We start from the raw sequence: 14,517 nt of genomic DNA on the forward strand, positions 1-14,517 counted from the left end.
CAAAATGCTTTTTTTAATGTGACCTGCTGCAAGAGTCTTTTCCCCCCGGGTGCTTTACAAGCAGTGTTGAAAGGAAGTGCTTATCACAACAGCTGAAAACATAAAAAGCTGATGAATACTAAAGAAGAGCACGTAGAGTATATGTTCTGGGAATGGAAATGGGAGAACACAATACAGCCTGGAAATGCAGAGCTGACGTATGTTGCAGCAATGTTGCTGCTGTGTTGCATCAGTGAGTTTGTCCCACACTTAATTTCTGTGTATTTCAGGGCAAGCTGGTGAAGTACTTCAGCCGACAGCTCTCCTGCAAGCGCAAGGTGGCCGCACAGGAGCGCAGTGCTGAGCTGGAGGGGTTCCCTCACCTCCTGCACTGGTTCCGCATTGTGGACATGCGGAAGGAGGTCATGGAGGTAATGGAGCAGCAATCACCCAGCTTGCTGTGCAGATTTGCTCCATTTTCTTGACAAAAACCAGCTTTTACACACCTGCACATTGCAGCTGTCTCGTTCTAGTGCTGTTTCACTCATCATGAGAGCCAAGGATGTCCCATTCATTAGCTGTAGATGGCGGTCTACAGCTTTGGTATACAAAGAGCTGTGCCCTTTCCATTTGAATAAGCTGAACAGGTTCTCACTCATATTCAGTGGATATCAAAAGTCTACACACCCTTATTGGAATTTCAGCTTTTGTGATGTAAAGGCTGAAATCTAGACAAATCACGTCAAACCTTTTTTCACCTTTCATAAGATCTTGTAACCAACAATATTTAAGTGAAAAACAAATGGATCACTTTTAAGAATAATGATTTAAGATAAAATAAAACCTCCAATGCCTTGGTTGCATAAGTGTGCACACCCTTTAGCCAATACTTTGTGCTTTGATTACAGCAGTAAGTCTGTTTGGATAGGTCTCTAGCAACTTAGCCCACCTGGATTTTACAATTTTCCTAAAAATGATCCATTTGTTTTTCACTGAAATTTTGTTGGTTACAAGATCTTGTTAAAGGTGAAAAAAGGTCTGACATGATTTGTCTTGATTTCAGCCTTTACATCAACAAAAGCTGAAATGTCAATAACGGTGTGTAGACTTTTGATATCCACTGTATATCTGTACAGGATGGATGTGCACTATAGTCATTTACACGCTTTCCTGTGTTCCCCATGTTGCATGAGAAGGTCTTCTCTTACACTTCTCTGCCCTCTCTTACACTGTGAGGAGAGTAAAGCCCCTTCAGTTTGGGACTTCCCATGTTGTTCTGTCTGGGGGAATCCCTGTTCCACTCCTTTCGGTTAAGCCTCTTAATTTAAAGAAACACAACACTCAAAACAGAGGAATTACAATAAAAGATATTAATGATACATACCAGAACTCGTGACGAAAGATTATGTGTTCCTGGGAATTTCCGTCATTCAAAACAAAACCTTCCATATGTTTGTAGAATTTTCCAAGGATAACCAAGACTGTGGTTTTGGCTGCCGTAGTGGTCAGCTGTAAATATCTGCAAGGTTGAGAACATTACATACATTTCCATTGATTCTTAAAGGGTTCAACAAAATTGTCCTGTTGGAATAACAGCACCACAGCTTTTCTGACATTTACCTGGTGGACACTAAGGCTGAGTTTGGGGGCCAGCGTGAATGACGGGCTCTGTCCACTGCCTCTCCCCTGTACGGCTGCAGGAGATCACCCCTGGCCAGCTGACGTTGGAAGCTCTGCTGGAGATGAGCGACGAACAGGTGTGTGAGACGGTAAAGAAATATGGCGCAAACCCCGAAGAGTGCGCTCGGCTCAACGCGTCCCTCTCCTGCCTAAGGAACGTCCATAAATCAGGTAAGAAATATTTTGCCACTGTGTGTTCACGAGTCAGTTGTGAATGTTTGGGCTGGAGAACGGAGGGCTTAAGGACAGAAGATTCAACATGAGGAGTGCTGAAGATGAACATGAAGATGCTGTCGGAGGTTCAGTGGAGCCCATCTTTTGCCCTTTCTTGCATTGTTTTCAAAATATGGGGATAATTTCAAATTATCTCCTGTTAATCTTGTTCGTGCGCACACAGGTATAATATATATATTCAAGTTTTGCATTTTTGTGTCTTTTGTCAAAAGGTTGCAGGACTAGTTTAAGAGGATTATAGATTTTTTCCTGGCTAAAATGTTTTTTGTTTACATGGTTTACATGTTGAAACTTGTCCTGGTACATATTCTTACCATTCAGCAAGCCCTTAAATAGAACTGTTTACTTGTAGTTTTAATTTTTTTTCAGTTCTTTATAATAAGATGAACTGAATAAGAACAATTCATTCCACTTATACATATATATTACACTTATATAGCCCTTTTCTGGATACTCCACTCAAGGCGCCTTACAGGTAAAGGGGACTCCCCTCCACCTCCCCACTTGGATGATGCGACGGCAGCCATAGTGCATACAGTACACTTTTAATCAATGTTTTTAAGAAAAATATGATTTATTTTAATCATTATTTTAATTAGTATGAGGAGGTCGTGTTTGTTGCAGACCAGCAGAACATTTGGCCAAGATGCTGGGGTTAATACCCCTACTCTTTTTGAGAAACACCCTGGCATATTTAATAACCACGGAAAGTCAAGACCTGGGTTTTACATCTCATCTGAAGGACAGCGCCTTTTTACAGTATAGTGTCCCCGTCACTATACTGGGGCATTAGGACCCACACAGACTACAGGGTGAGCGCCCCCTGCTGGCCCCACTAACACCTCTACCAGCAGTAACCTTAGCTCTCCCAGGTCCTACTCACACCTGCTTATCTTCAGTGGGATGCCAGTTGTGAGTTACAGTGATATGCTATAGCTGCTTCTGTCACTGTGCAGTGTATGTTCAATTTCAATGACTTTGTTGAATTTAACTAATGGGCTTCTTTAGCCCTAAGAACACTTATTATGAGTGTATGACAGTGTCTTTCCCACCTATGTCTATACATCTTTATTTAATAAACAATAAGAGCTCTTTAAAAAGTAGGAATGATACCAAGTTGAAACAGGTTTACTCACTATATTGCTTGAAAACGTCCCACATGAAGAGATTGTGAGATGATATCCTGATTGCAGAAAACGAATAAAATAGTTTCAATCAAAGGTTCAATAAGCTTAATCGATCAAGAGGTTAATAGGAATGAAAACGTGAATGTAGAGAGGTTCACTTCAGTACCAGTACTTGGAATCATCGCTTGTATTTATACTTCATAACAGCAGAGGGCAGAAGCGACAACTGTATCACTAGAAGGCCGTTTAGTACTGTATTTTGAAATAGATACAACTATAATTCTGATGCAATACCCCCATAATGCCAGCAGATGGAAGGGTAACCTTTTAAATATAAAAAATGCTTTATTTACATGGTCTCAGAAAAAGAATTACGCATTATTTAACCTTATTTGTGATTTCAAATCACCACTCAATTTGATCATTTATTGTTTACAGTGTATTCATTGAAAAAAGAGAATTTAAGTGTATTATGTTTTTTTAGAAATAAAATTGGACAGCTGCGTGCTTTAATATCACTGCAGTCTGCTTCTCATAACCTGTTCTTCTATATCTCATTGTGAATTAAATTAAATCTCTTGTCTTTTTACTGCTTTGCTTATTATAATAAGCTAATTTTGATGCTAACATGATTGAGGTAGGTGATTTAAAGGTTTATTTTACACAGCACTGTGAAGGAGGTGTTGTTAATAATGGCAACAGCCTGAATAAGTAATGTAAAAAAACTAAACATTGGATATGAGAGGGGAAATTGTGCATTATGTTGTCTTCACGACAACTAATACAAGTTGGCTACCAACAGCTTGTCCTAGTTCAAACGTATTTTGTCATTATGCCTTAAATGCACACCGTATTCTTGTGAATTGAACAAGTACTTTACATGTTATAATGCTTAAAGTTCAAGTTCACATAATATTCTTGCAATAATATAATATATTAATCCAGTTATATGTGTTTGAATAATAAACCATATTTCATTATTACTGCACCACAGACTGCTTTTTTTGAATAACAGAGGGAGAAAAATGAAGAAATCTTATTTCATTGTAGTAAGAATCATCCCTAGAAAAATGCAAAATGCAAAATGACTTCAGTTCAACTGAATACATTTTAAATATTTATATGCGGCCTTTTTTAATGCAGTATGTGGATTAAAAATAATTGTTTTTTGATTTTATTAATTAATAGAAATTAATAAAATTGAAAGAGATAATGTACTTTTCCAAATTATACAAACCAATTCACTTTTCTAACTAAAGTCTAAGCTGTATTTCCTCACTGGTTCAATTTTGCAAACAAATAAATGTCACGAATGTTAAGCTTGCAATGAAGGTCTTGATATTTTATGGCAATATAAGACGCTAAGAATAAAGGGGGTATTTAAAAATCCTCACCTTAATTCCAAGTTCCTTAGAAGACTGGCATGTTGGAGAATAAATGTGACAGTTGGGGCACCATCTTTGATAAAGATGTGCCCTGCTTGGAGACGATGATCATTGATGTAGACACGCTCTGGGAGAGTTTTGAAGTCTCGGCCAGCAGTTGCAATATTTTTTTACAAAACTGGGCCACAGCCCATGTGCTTCAGTAAGGTATAAATCCTACTCGTGCTTTGCATATTTCAGAATAAGTGGATGTATGTTCCAGGCTTTGATGTCTGTATTTTTGTGACCCTGTGTTTGTTTGAAAAAAAGAATTGCGACAATGGACCGGCATCCCATCCAGGGGGTCTTTTCCCCATTATTGCCAGGATAGGCTCCGGCTTCCCACGACCCTGAATTGGATGAAGTGGGTTGCAAGTGGATGGATGGAAAAAACATTTTCAAGTAAATGTAGCTTGGAGTGTGTGAAATAAGTTTGTGTAGCCTTTATGTGTCTTTCCACCTTCTTTATGATGCTACCTACAAATCAGTTACTGCTCTGCAGCAAATATTGTCCCCTTATTGTAGACACAAACAGCACCCATGACATTTACACCACCTCTTATGGTCTTTTTTTACCTTCCTTGCAAAACGCTGTGCTTTAGTGCCATAATTATTAGTCTTTCTTTTTGCTGTAGTAAATTGAAGGAGAATGTCATATTCCTTCAAAGAATGCTCTCATCTAATTTTTTTGTCTTTAAAATTCCTCATGAAGCCCAGAACATCCTTTAACATCCCCCCAAACATTTTAATTTTAAAACTAATTGACAAAAATGACCATCTATAATGGGTTTACCCTCAGTGGGGAATTTGTGTATGAGGTCGATGGAAGGGCTGGATTTAAGCCATGCTGTTAGTTGAGAGTGGAAATATAAATCTCTACAGCTGCTAGGCCTAATTTCAGATGAGCAAATATTTGAGCTTTATTTGAACCAGTGTTGAAGGTGTTCACAGCAGAGATCCTGCCATCTGCACTAATGACATTGTAGTGTATTTGCCTTGTGATTCAACTTTATAGACTTTGTGGAGTCGGTCAGTACTAATGTGCCTCATCTTCCCCCCCCCTTTCCTGAAGATCTGAATGTAATTAGGTAAAAAAAAACATTCATCTAATGCATAGCCAAGTAATTTGGTTTAATGAGGGATTAGTGAATGTCAGACTTGCTCATATTTCAAAGCTTTAACATCCCAGACACTTCAGTACTAACCAAAAGAACTAATTGTACGTGATCCCTAACAATACTAACAAACACAATGAAATGTTTTAAAAAATTAAGATGGAGAACTGCGTCAAATCAAATTCTTCATTCTTTTATTATATCTGCTCTGAAAGCCATGCAGTTTTGAAAAGGCAGCATTCTGAAATTTGACATAATCTTCTGCAATGTAAGATTCTTACAGTCTTTTTAAAGCATGCTCTACAGTGATAACAGTGTAGATATAATACTCTACAATCTAGAGTGTCAATTTTCAATCTTGCAGTCTCTACTGTTATGTAGTGGTAATAATAATTCTCTATATTCATATATAGCATTTTCATTCTCAAGAACCTCAAAGTGCTTTAAATATCCTGTATGGAAGAGCAGCCAGTACCTGGGTCATTATGTGCCAGCTGCTCCACTAAACAGCACATTAGGTAGAGATCAGGTGATAAATTGTTTCACCAGTTTAATTAAGAGGAAACTTTTAACACCCTTTCAAAAAAATGTGGCGTTTTTCATGACCATCATACAGCATAGTGTCTTGTCCAGAGCAAAGAGTGCCACCTACTGATCCCCCAACACTACGTACAAAAGCAACTTGACTGCTGATTATACCGTATATGGCTGCAAGGTGACACCTCTTCTGCCACTAATAATAATAATAATAATAATAATTGTTTACACTTATATAGTGCTTTTTTGGACACTCCACTCGAAGCGCTTTACAGGTAATGGGGATCCCCTCCACCACCACCAGTGTGCAGCCCCACCTGGATGATGCGACAGCAGCCATAGTGCGCCAAAAACACTCACCACACACCAGCTATTAGTGGGGTGGAGAACAGAGTGATGAAGCAAGTTCATAGATGGGGATTATTAGGAGGCCATGAATAGTAATTTCCCATGATTGGGAAATTTGGCCAGGACAACTGGGTTATTTTCAAGAAAAGCCCTGGGATTTTTAATGACCACAGAAAGTCAGGACCTTGTTTTTATGTCTCATCCAAAGGACAGCGTCTTTTTACAGTATAGTGTCCCCATTACTGTACTGGGGCATTAGGACCCACACAGACCGCAGGGTGAGCGCCCCCTGCTGGCCCCACTAACACCTCTTCCAGCAGCAACCTTAGTTTTTCCCCAGGAGGTCTCCCCTCCAGGTACTGACCAGGCTCACACCTGCTTAGCTTCAGTGGGTTGCCAGTTGGGAGTTTCTGGGTGATAATAACCATAATAATACCAATATTAGAATTTAATTTATAAGTGCTTATTAAGAAACTCAAAAGTGCAGTAGTACAATAGCATTAATGTAATACACAATGGGAGAAAAAAGAAAAGCTTAAGAAACTGATGAATGAAACCAGTAATAAAACTAAATTAAGACCATAAGAAAGGTTACAAATGAAGCCCATCTAGTATGTTTGGAACACAGTAAATAAATGATCAAAGGATTTTATCCAGCCTTTCCTTGAAAAAGTTGGATAGTTAGTTTCACATTCCATCAATCACAAATCATACTAGACATAACCTTTAGTGAATTTTGGTTCGTGTTGTGCTGTAGTTTAATAATATTTATATTGTCTTACCTACTTCTATAAAGAAATCAGTCTGTGTAGATTCTAACTTTGGTCATTAGATTCTTTGTTATTTTCAAAGAAACCAGTTTTTAATTCAGAAAAGTCGATACCAAAATCAAGCTCTCTGTGGATTCTGTTCATTTTCACCATATAATGGCAAAGTTTACAAACAGAAACACCTTTTCATTTGTCTAAAATTGGTGAATACATGTTGGAATGATTTTTGTCCTATGAGTTCTAAAAGGCATTAGTTGCATTTTTGCGAGGTGAAGGGCAAGCCCATTAAAATGACAGCTTTTAAATTGATTACTTCAAAGTGGTCGCATTGTAACCTTTTCTGTAATCCTTGTTTATCACGTCAGTAATTAAACCAGATAAAGGTCCAAGACATTTCACTGCCGATAAAGGAACAATGGCGTCAGCTGTAGAGTAATTAAGTGTCATCATTGTTGCAAAGCTGTTCTTTTGGGCTTTTTCTTGTATTTATAGAGTTTATCACTAATTAGCATTTAGTGTACCTGGTAGCAATTAACATAAATCATTCTATAAATGTGTAACCATAAATCTTTTTGACTACATTATTGTTAAATTCAGACTTAGCTTATAACTTAACACTTAACCGGTGGGTTTCAGTTTATACCAGTGTAACGAATAATACCAAGCACTCTTGTGGACCATGCTTTGGACCATAAAATAAAAGCTCACTTGTGCAGGCTCATGATGAACCTTCTAAATCAAGACAAGTCCTTATGATCTTCTTGTACTGCTTCTTATATACTGATATACTTATACTGCTAATTTCTGTTATAACGATCAGCTAAAAAACCTGAACAACAGAAGACAAACTGTAGAGATATTGTTTGTATTTTGTAGTGAAATAAGGAACTACTGTATATGAAACAAAGTACACCTCTAATTAATGAAATCATGGACACAGTGTAATTGTTTTAAATAAATATTTGTGTGTATTTATAAAACAGGTCTGACTTGCAGTCAGACTCCTCCAAAGCTTCTTTGGAAGTATCTGATGTTTTATTCAGAATAGTTATGGCTTTGATTATGTAATTTGATCACATTTCAATTGCTCGAAACTCTTGGTTTAAACTGTTTAGCTTAAATGGCCTCTCTCCTTGACATCTTTTGTCTTGAGGAAAAAATGAGGCACTTTGCATGTTATGTCTGTTTATTGCTTTATCTCTCAAACTTCTTAAAATGATATGGCTCAGACACTTAAAATTCTTCATCATTAAACCCTCAAGTCTGCACATTATTCCAGGGCTGTGTAAATGGGCAGTTAACTTGTCAAATGCTTTAATAAAATTTGATGTGATCTTATAGATTAAAAAAACAGATAAGGGGCTAGAATATTTCAAGTTGCCAACTGTAATCTAGAACTCCACAGTCCTTACTTATGGGTGCCTGGAAGCAACATTTATTCTGATTGCAGTCATTGTAAGACTGGGTATTGCAATATCATTCACCATCTTGCCATTTGTCATTTTAGTGTATTGAAAAACAAGAAATTTTGTGCAATGAGGTGGAGCAGCATCTTCATGCATATATGTGAAAACTTCAAAAGAGTTGTGCCATAATATCATAAGGAAAATAATAAAAAATAAACAATTCAAGAACAGAAGGCAGTGTTACTTCCCACAGCAAATTTCTTTGTTCAACAAATATTTTTCAAAGTTTTGTGGCAATATATCAAGGGTGATTGCCAAATTAGTTCTGGACACTTGCTAATTATACTGTACCTCTACATGAAATGTTGAGAATGTGAAGAATTCTCAATCTTTTCTTTTAAAGTCATGATGGGGTCAGAAAAATGTGAACTGAAAGTAGTGGGGTGAGTTGAGGGAGAGAGAAAGGGTGACATACTTTGTCATTAAACGAGAAAAAACAACTTGGATTTCAAGTATTCTGTTTTTTCACTGCTGCTAATTAAAATGCTCAGATAAGCATCATCAATTATGAACAGTCAACCAGTTAGGAGCATGTCTGGGGCCTCTTCTCCAGCTGCTTTGCACGGGCAAGACATCAGGCACTTGAGTTTATTTATTTCAGCGCGGGGGGGGGAGAAAAAGCCGTCTTCTGCAAGAGTGTTGCTTCGTCCTAGTGGTAAACACAACTCATTTCTCGAGAGTGCTTCATTAGGGCCTAATGGTACCCACAAAATTCCCTCTGCAGTTCAACATGAGTCACCCCCTCAAAAATGTTTTATTCAGGAGACCTAAACAGTGATGTCCTCGTACAGCGTATTAATCAACGTGGAGCGGAGGGAAAGGTGTACACCTGGAGACCGCTGGAATGAGAAGCCACAGAGAGTCGTCGTGATTTTATGCAGGATTTGGAGTAGGCCCTGCGAAAGTGGAGCCTGAGGAAAGGTCACAGGTGTCACCTCACACCAGTGCTTCACAGGGGAGAGTCAGCCGATGAATTGTCACCAGTACGGTGATGGCCAGGCACATAAGGATCACCACACCTCGTGAGGACGCATATCAATTCTCCATCTGCAGCCTGCTAACTTGTTCTTCAAAGAGACACTCCTTCAGCACCAGAGAAGTGCCCATAGTCTTTAAAGAAACATCAGTGTGTTCAGGATCAGTATATTCTTGAAGACCGCAGTAAGAAATCCTTTGTAATGGGAACAGGCTAGATAAAATATTTTATTCTATTAATAAGTGCTGACAAGCCTTTTAAAATGTATCCCTCACAATTAGTGTAAACTAAGTGGTAATCCTAAGGTGAACAATTATAACTTCAGTTGGCCTGGTGTATTCATGAATTAATGAAGAACATGTGTCCTCTGACACAGAAAGAATGCTTTTTCTTTTGCCTTTTTCAAACATGGTTCCTGAAAAAAGAATTGTCTTATTACAGTACTACTACAGTCTTACTACAGACAGTAGAGCTCTCACCCTAATATTGTATAAAGTACAGCCTAGTCCACAATATAATAATATACGACAAAATTGGTAGAATTACCTAGTCCCTGAGTGCAAGTATCAGCTCACTTTATATAGTATCACAGAGCTTGTTTTCCAATGAGAGTCGATGTAGACCGGGTTCCTCTTGTAAAAGCTTGCCAAGATCAAAATCCAGTGCTGTTGGGGATCTCAGCTGTCAGTGTCATCTTCACTGTTGATTGTGCTAGGTAGGCCTATTATTTGAATTGTGCATCTTCCTGGCCGAGATGACATTAAGATTGTCTCTGGAGGGTTACTCGCTTCAAGCAAATTCTTAATGTTTGAAGAGTAATTTTGCAAGGGGCCCACCTGAGAATCTGGGGATTAAGAACAGGTTCATGCGTTTTTTTTTATTCAACAGACTTTTCCTATAACATAGAATAATGCTTTGTTAAATGGTTCGACATGGATGCTTTATGTTAATCAGTAGCTTTCTGTAAAATTATAGTGAAGTCTGTTGTAAATTAATACCCCACAGAATTGTATCAGTAAATACTAATGTTTTTAACTAATTGTTTTACAAGGCAGTTTCTGAAGAAAATTAGTTCTATGTGATTTGTGTTAATCCGCTGCCTACTTTACATTAATTTACATGTGTTCCAATTTCACATTAACACAGAAAGCTATAATTGTTGTCATATAGAATATGAATCAAAACATTAACAGGATTTATTTTGATCATTTTGAAATTATCCTGATGATTGAAACATAAAAATATGATTTTATTTTTCCCTCCAATTCCTACAATGATCACACACGTTTTTTTTGCAGAATCATAATATTTTCCTTAGCTTTATGACAGAGTTAAGTAGATTAATTTTGTCATTCAGGCTTAACATACAGACGGAAATAAACATATTTTAAAAGAAATTAGAATTTGATGTTTTCATGGAAAAGAATGAAACCCTCTTACTTGTGTTAGAACTTTTGTGTTCCTCTCCTAGTGTCAAACCATGAATGCGTTATATCTAGAATTTATCTTGGCCCATGATGTTCACACTGTGCCAGTCGAATCTTGGTATTGAAGTCAATGTTTCCCTTTTGGTTATTTGTTTACTTTTTCTTTTTATGTTTTTACCTGAGTACATCAAAGTAAATTCAAAATATTAAAAATGTATTTTTCTTTTTTTTTTCGAGAACAACTTGAGGACGACAAATTGCACAAAAACGGAGGTGATGTATATTTTTTTTGACGATTTTCATGTTTTTTTTTGCTATTTTGGCATTTTCCCATCGGGATTGTAGCGTTCCTTGTCGGCAATCCCATTTTCAATCTCCCGTTACCTGTTCATTTATTCATCGAGATTGTTGGATGGTAGTTGTTCTCAACGTCACACAGCCTCATTATTATCTGTATCTTATTTGACACATTTGACACAAACTCCAGCAGTTCTGTCATTTTCCATTTGCAATTGCATGTGGTGTGAATTTTGAGCGACAGTTGTTCGCTCAGGAGTGAACAGATTTTATGCCGTTGCATTCACAGGAAGTAGCCACTCCAAGCAGGACTGGATCATCCAGTGGCCAGCATCTGAAATGGGAAAAGAGAACAACCCTGTGTGCCAGCCAGAGCCCAGCCAGTGGATTCGCTTTCACCTTTCCCAGAGCCCTAAGGTCCAGTCCAAGTACAACCAGCAGTACTGCCACAGCCCTCAGACGCTGGCGACCTCGTACACGCACGTAGACCGGCTCACAGTCGAGGCCCACCTTGGACTCTTTGCACCCCTGGAGGCAGGGCATCGCTCTTTGCCCCCCTCGCCTCGGCAGAGACACTTCGCCCACACCCCCCCGAGAACCCCCCCCGTCGTGACGACGATGACGCCCCCCGGCACACCGCCCGTCAGGAGACGGAACAAAATGAAGGCCCCGGGGACCCCGCCTCCTGCCTCCCGCAAGCTGATCCACCTGCTCCCAGGGTTCACGGCTCTGCACCGCAGCAAATCCCACGAGTTCCAGCTCGGGAACCAGGTGGACGATGCACAGACCCCAAAGTAAGGCAGCCCCGTCTGCTCCGTCCCATCTGCGCCCATCTGCATTTCACCAATGCACGCTACTGAGGCAGATGCACACAGGCACGGGCATCTCGAACATCTAGGGGAACTGCAACCAATTTCTCAGACCGGTTATTACAACTTGGGAACAAAATTATTTAATTGACAGTATCACAAAATTTGACAAATTATGAATTAAACTTGTGAAGATAGTGGAAGTCACCATGTTGTCGCGAACCGCCGGTTTCGTCAAGAGTTTGTGCGAATTATAATGAGACGTAGCCCTTCCTGCTCACTAGTCCCTGTAATGACTAATATAATGTGATGTACGAGCAAATAAGTAAAGGTTGTGCAGCAGGCATTTCACTGCAAAAAATGTTCCAATGTGATCTGCATACACAGTTAACAAGTACGTTTTTGTGTGCAAAACTGTCTCAAAGTTAAGAGCAGTATTTTTATTGGATTAAAAGAGATGTATTCACAAGCCTGCTTGCAATATGGCGCTGCGCATATCTGGAAATTTGGTCTATTTTGTGATGTAAATTGGAGGTTTTATATATATATAATATATATACTGTATATAAATATAAAAGCGTTGCAGTTCCCCTTTAAAGAGTGGCATGTTCATGGTTTTTAACCTTTAATAATTTTTTGCCATCATTCTGCTTGTATTTTCACTTTAAAACCTTTATACAATACTAGGTCATCCAAAACTAGCAGACATCAATATACAAAATGTATATTTAAAAAAACAATATCAATACATATCAATATAAATGTAATTTCTCTCATTTCAGAAGAGGATTATGTAGATACTGTACATATTTCTCTTTCAAAATGGGAGAAATTACATTTAAAAAAAGGCAGTGTGAAAACGAATGGAAAAAAGGACTTAATGCAGTAACCAGCTCCTGGTTTCCGAAGTGCTGTTGTCTGTGATTGAACTACAAGTGTGCCAGAGGCCAGAGTGGGAGCTGAGTGAGATACGCAGGTGAAGAGAACAGGCCCTGGAGGAATGGAAGCCATTTTTATAATGTCATTAGTGACATTGCCCTAAGAATGCCCACATGAAACAAGGCATCCCTTGTTGCAGCCATCTGTTTTTTTTGAGTGCTGCCATTCATAGTCCTGAAGAGATGCACTGGGACAACTCAGGCCACATAAAAAATTGATTACCAGTCCCGGTGCCTTAAGACACTACAGACAAACGTTTCTGCACAGTCATATGTGACTTAACAGATAACACTTTGAAGATATATTCTTCACATTACAAATGAGACGAAAGTCAGTTGACAACATATAATTTTTTATATGGTTATATAAAAAAATATATGTGGTTATATATAGGTTATGTGCCTCAAAACAGTGAAAGATTGATCGAAACAGGGTGATTTCTTACAGAAGCTCTACATTTTGTTTCCTTTCTTATAAGAGAACTTAAAAGTTACAAATATCTTTGCTTAGGTGAGCAAAGCAGAAAAGTCCTTGTCTGGTAAGTAAAGTGGATGATCCACTCTTGTGGTACTGCTTCAGGGAGTTTGGTGCATAAACTCTTGACATGGATGTGATCAGTGTTCCACGATGATTTGTGATTATGAGTTTCTTTGCCATTTCCCTGGCTTTCCAGATGAAATAAAAAATAAATAAAATCACAGCTCTCTTTGACCTCTGTCTGTACTATGGACATTTATAATAATAGTGGCTACCCACCCAAAGAGACTTCCCTGCTCTCTGGTTTACCAAATTCTAAGCACCAGTATATACCAATATACTACCAATTCACAGCAAACACACAAACCCCCATGTGAATATTTACTTATTCTTTTCAATCCAAACCATTTTAAAAATCTAATTAATCACTAAAAGACTGGACAGTTTTTACAGTTTCGATAATTTTTTCCCATTCTTTATTTTAAATTTATGAACAATAATTTAATAATTTCCCTTCTGTTAAATTAACGTATTTGTATTCAAGTGCAGCACATAACATTGAATTCTTTAATCTGCTGACAATTTTCCTGTGAAAGGTATCTGTTAGTTCTTTAGATTTCCTCCTGTGTGTTTTTGAAAATGTTTTGGGTTCTTGAAGTGTGATAAGAAAATACAAAAATATTTTTTTTAACTTATTCAACATTAATTTTGTTGGTTCGATAGTACAGTGTACAAAATACTATTTCCCTGCCTCTGACAAGCTCTTGTTATGCATTGCTACAGGTTGATGTTTCAATGAGGCTAGACAGGTAGCCCTTTAGACCTACATATCATTAAAGAGCCCCATCATTTTCATGTTTTGCTCTTTCATTCATGATAGGTTTCAGTTAATATAATTTTCACAGTGTTCCC

At 38.1% G+C, this 14,517-nt stretch overlaps 1 protein-coding gene across 1 annotated transcript in view; it reads left to right on the forward strand.

Annotated features, from left to right (window-relative positions):
- ksr2 (kinase suppressor of ras 2) overlaps positions 1 to 14,517 on the forward strand; it is a 90,131-nt gene that overhangs the window by 16,049 nt on the left and 59,565 nt on the right. Inside the window, exons 2-5 of the mRNA XM_088935892.1 lie at positions 270 to 410; positions 1,680 to 1,830; positions 11,321 to 11,356; positions 11,670 to 12,174. Of these exons, the coding sequence (XP_088792018.1) occupies positions 270 to 410; positions 1,680 to 1,830; positions 11,321 to 11,356; positions 11,670 to 12,174 (833 nt within the window). The remainder of the gene's footprint in view (positions 1 to 269; positions 411 to 1,679; positions 1,831 to 11,320; positions 11,357 to 11,669; positions 12,175 to 14,517) is intronic.

The sequence above is a fragment of the Atractosteus spatula genome, chromosome 17 (assembly GCF_055471065.1).
Source record: "Atractosteus spatula isolate fAtrSpa1 chromosome 17, fAtrSpa1.hap1, whole genome shotgun sequence".
Classification (NCBI taxonomy): Eukaryota; Metazoa; Chordata; class Actinopteri; order Semionotiformes; family Lepisosteidae; genus Atractosteus; species Atractosteus spatula.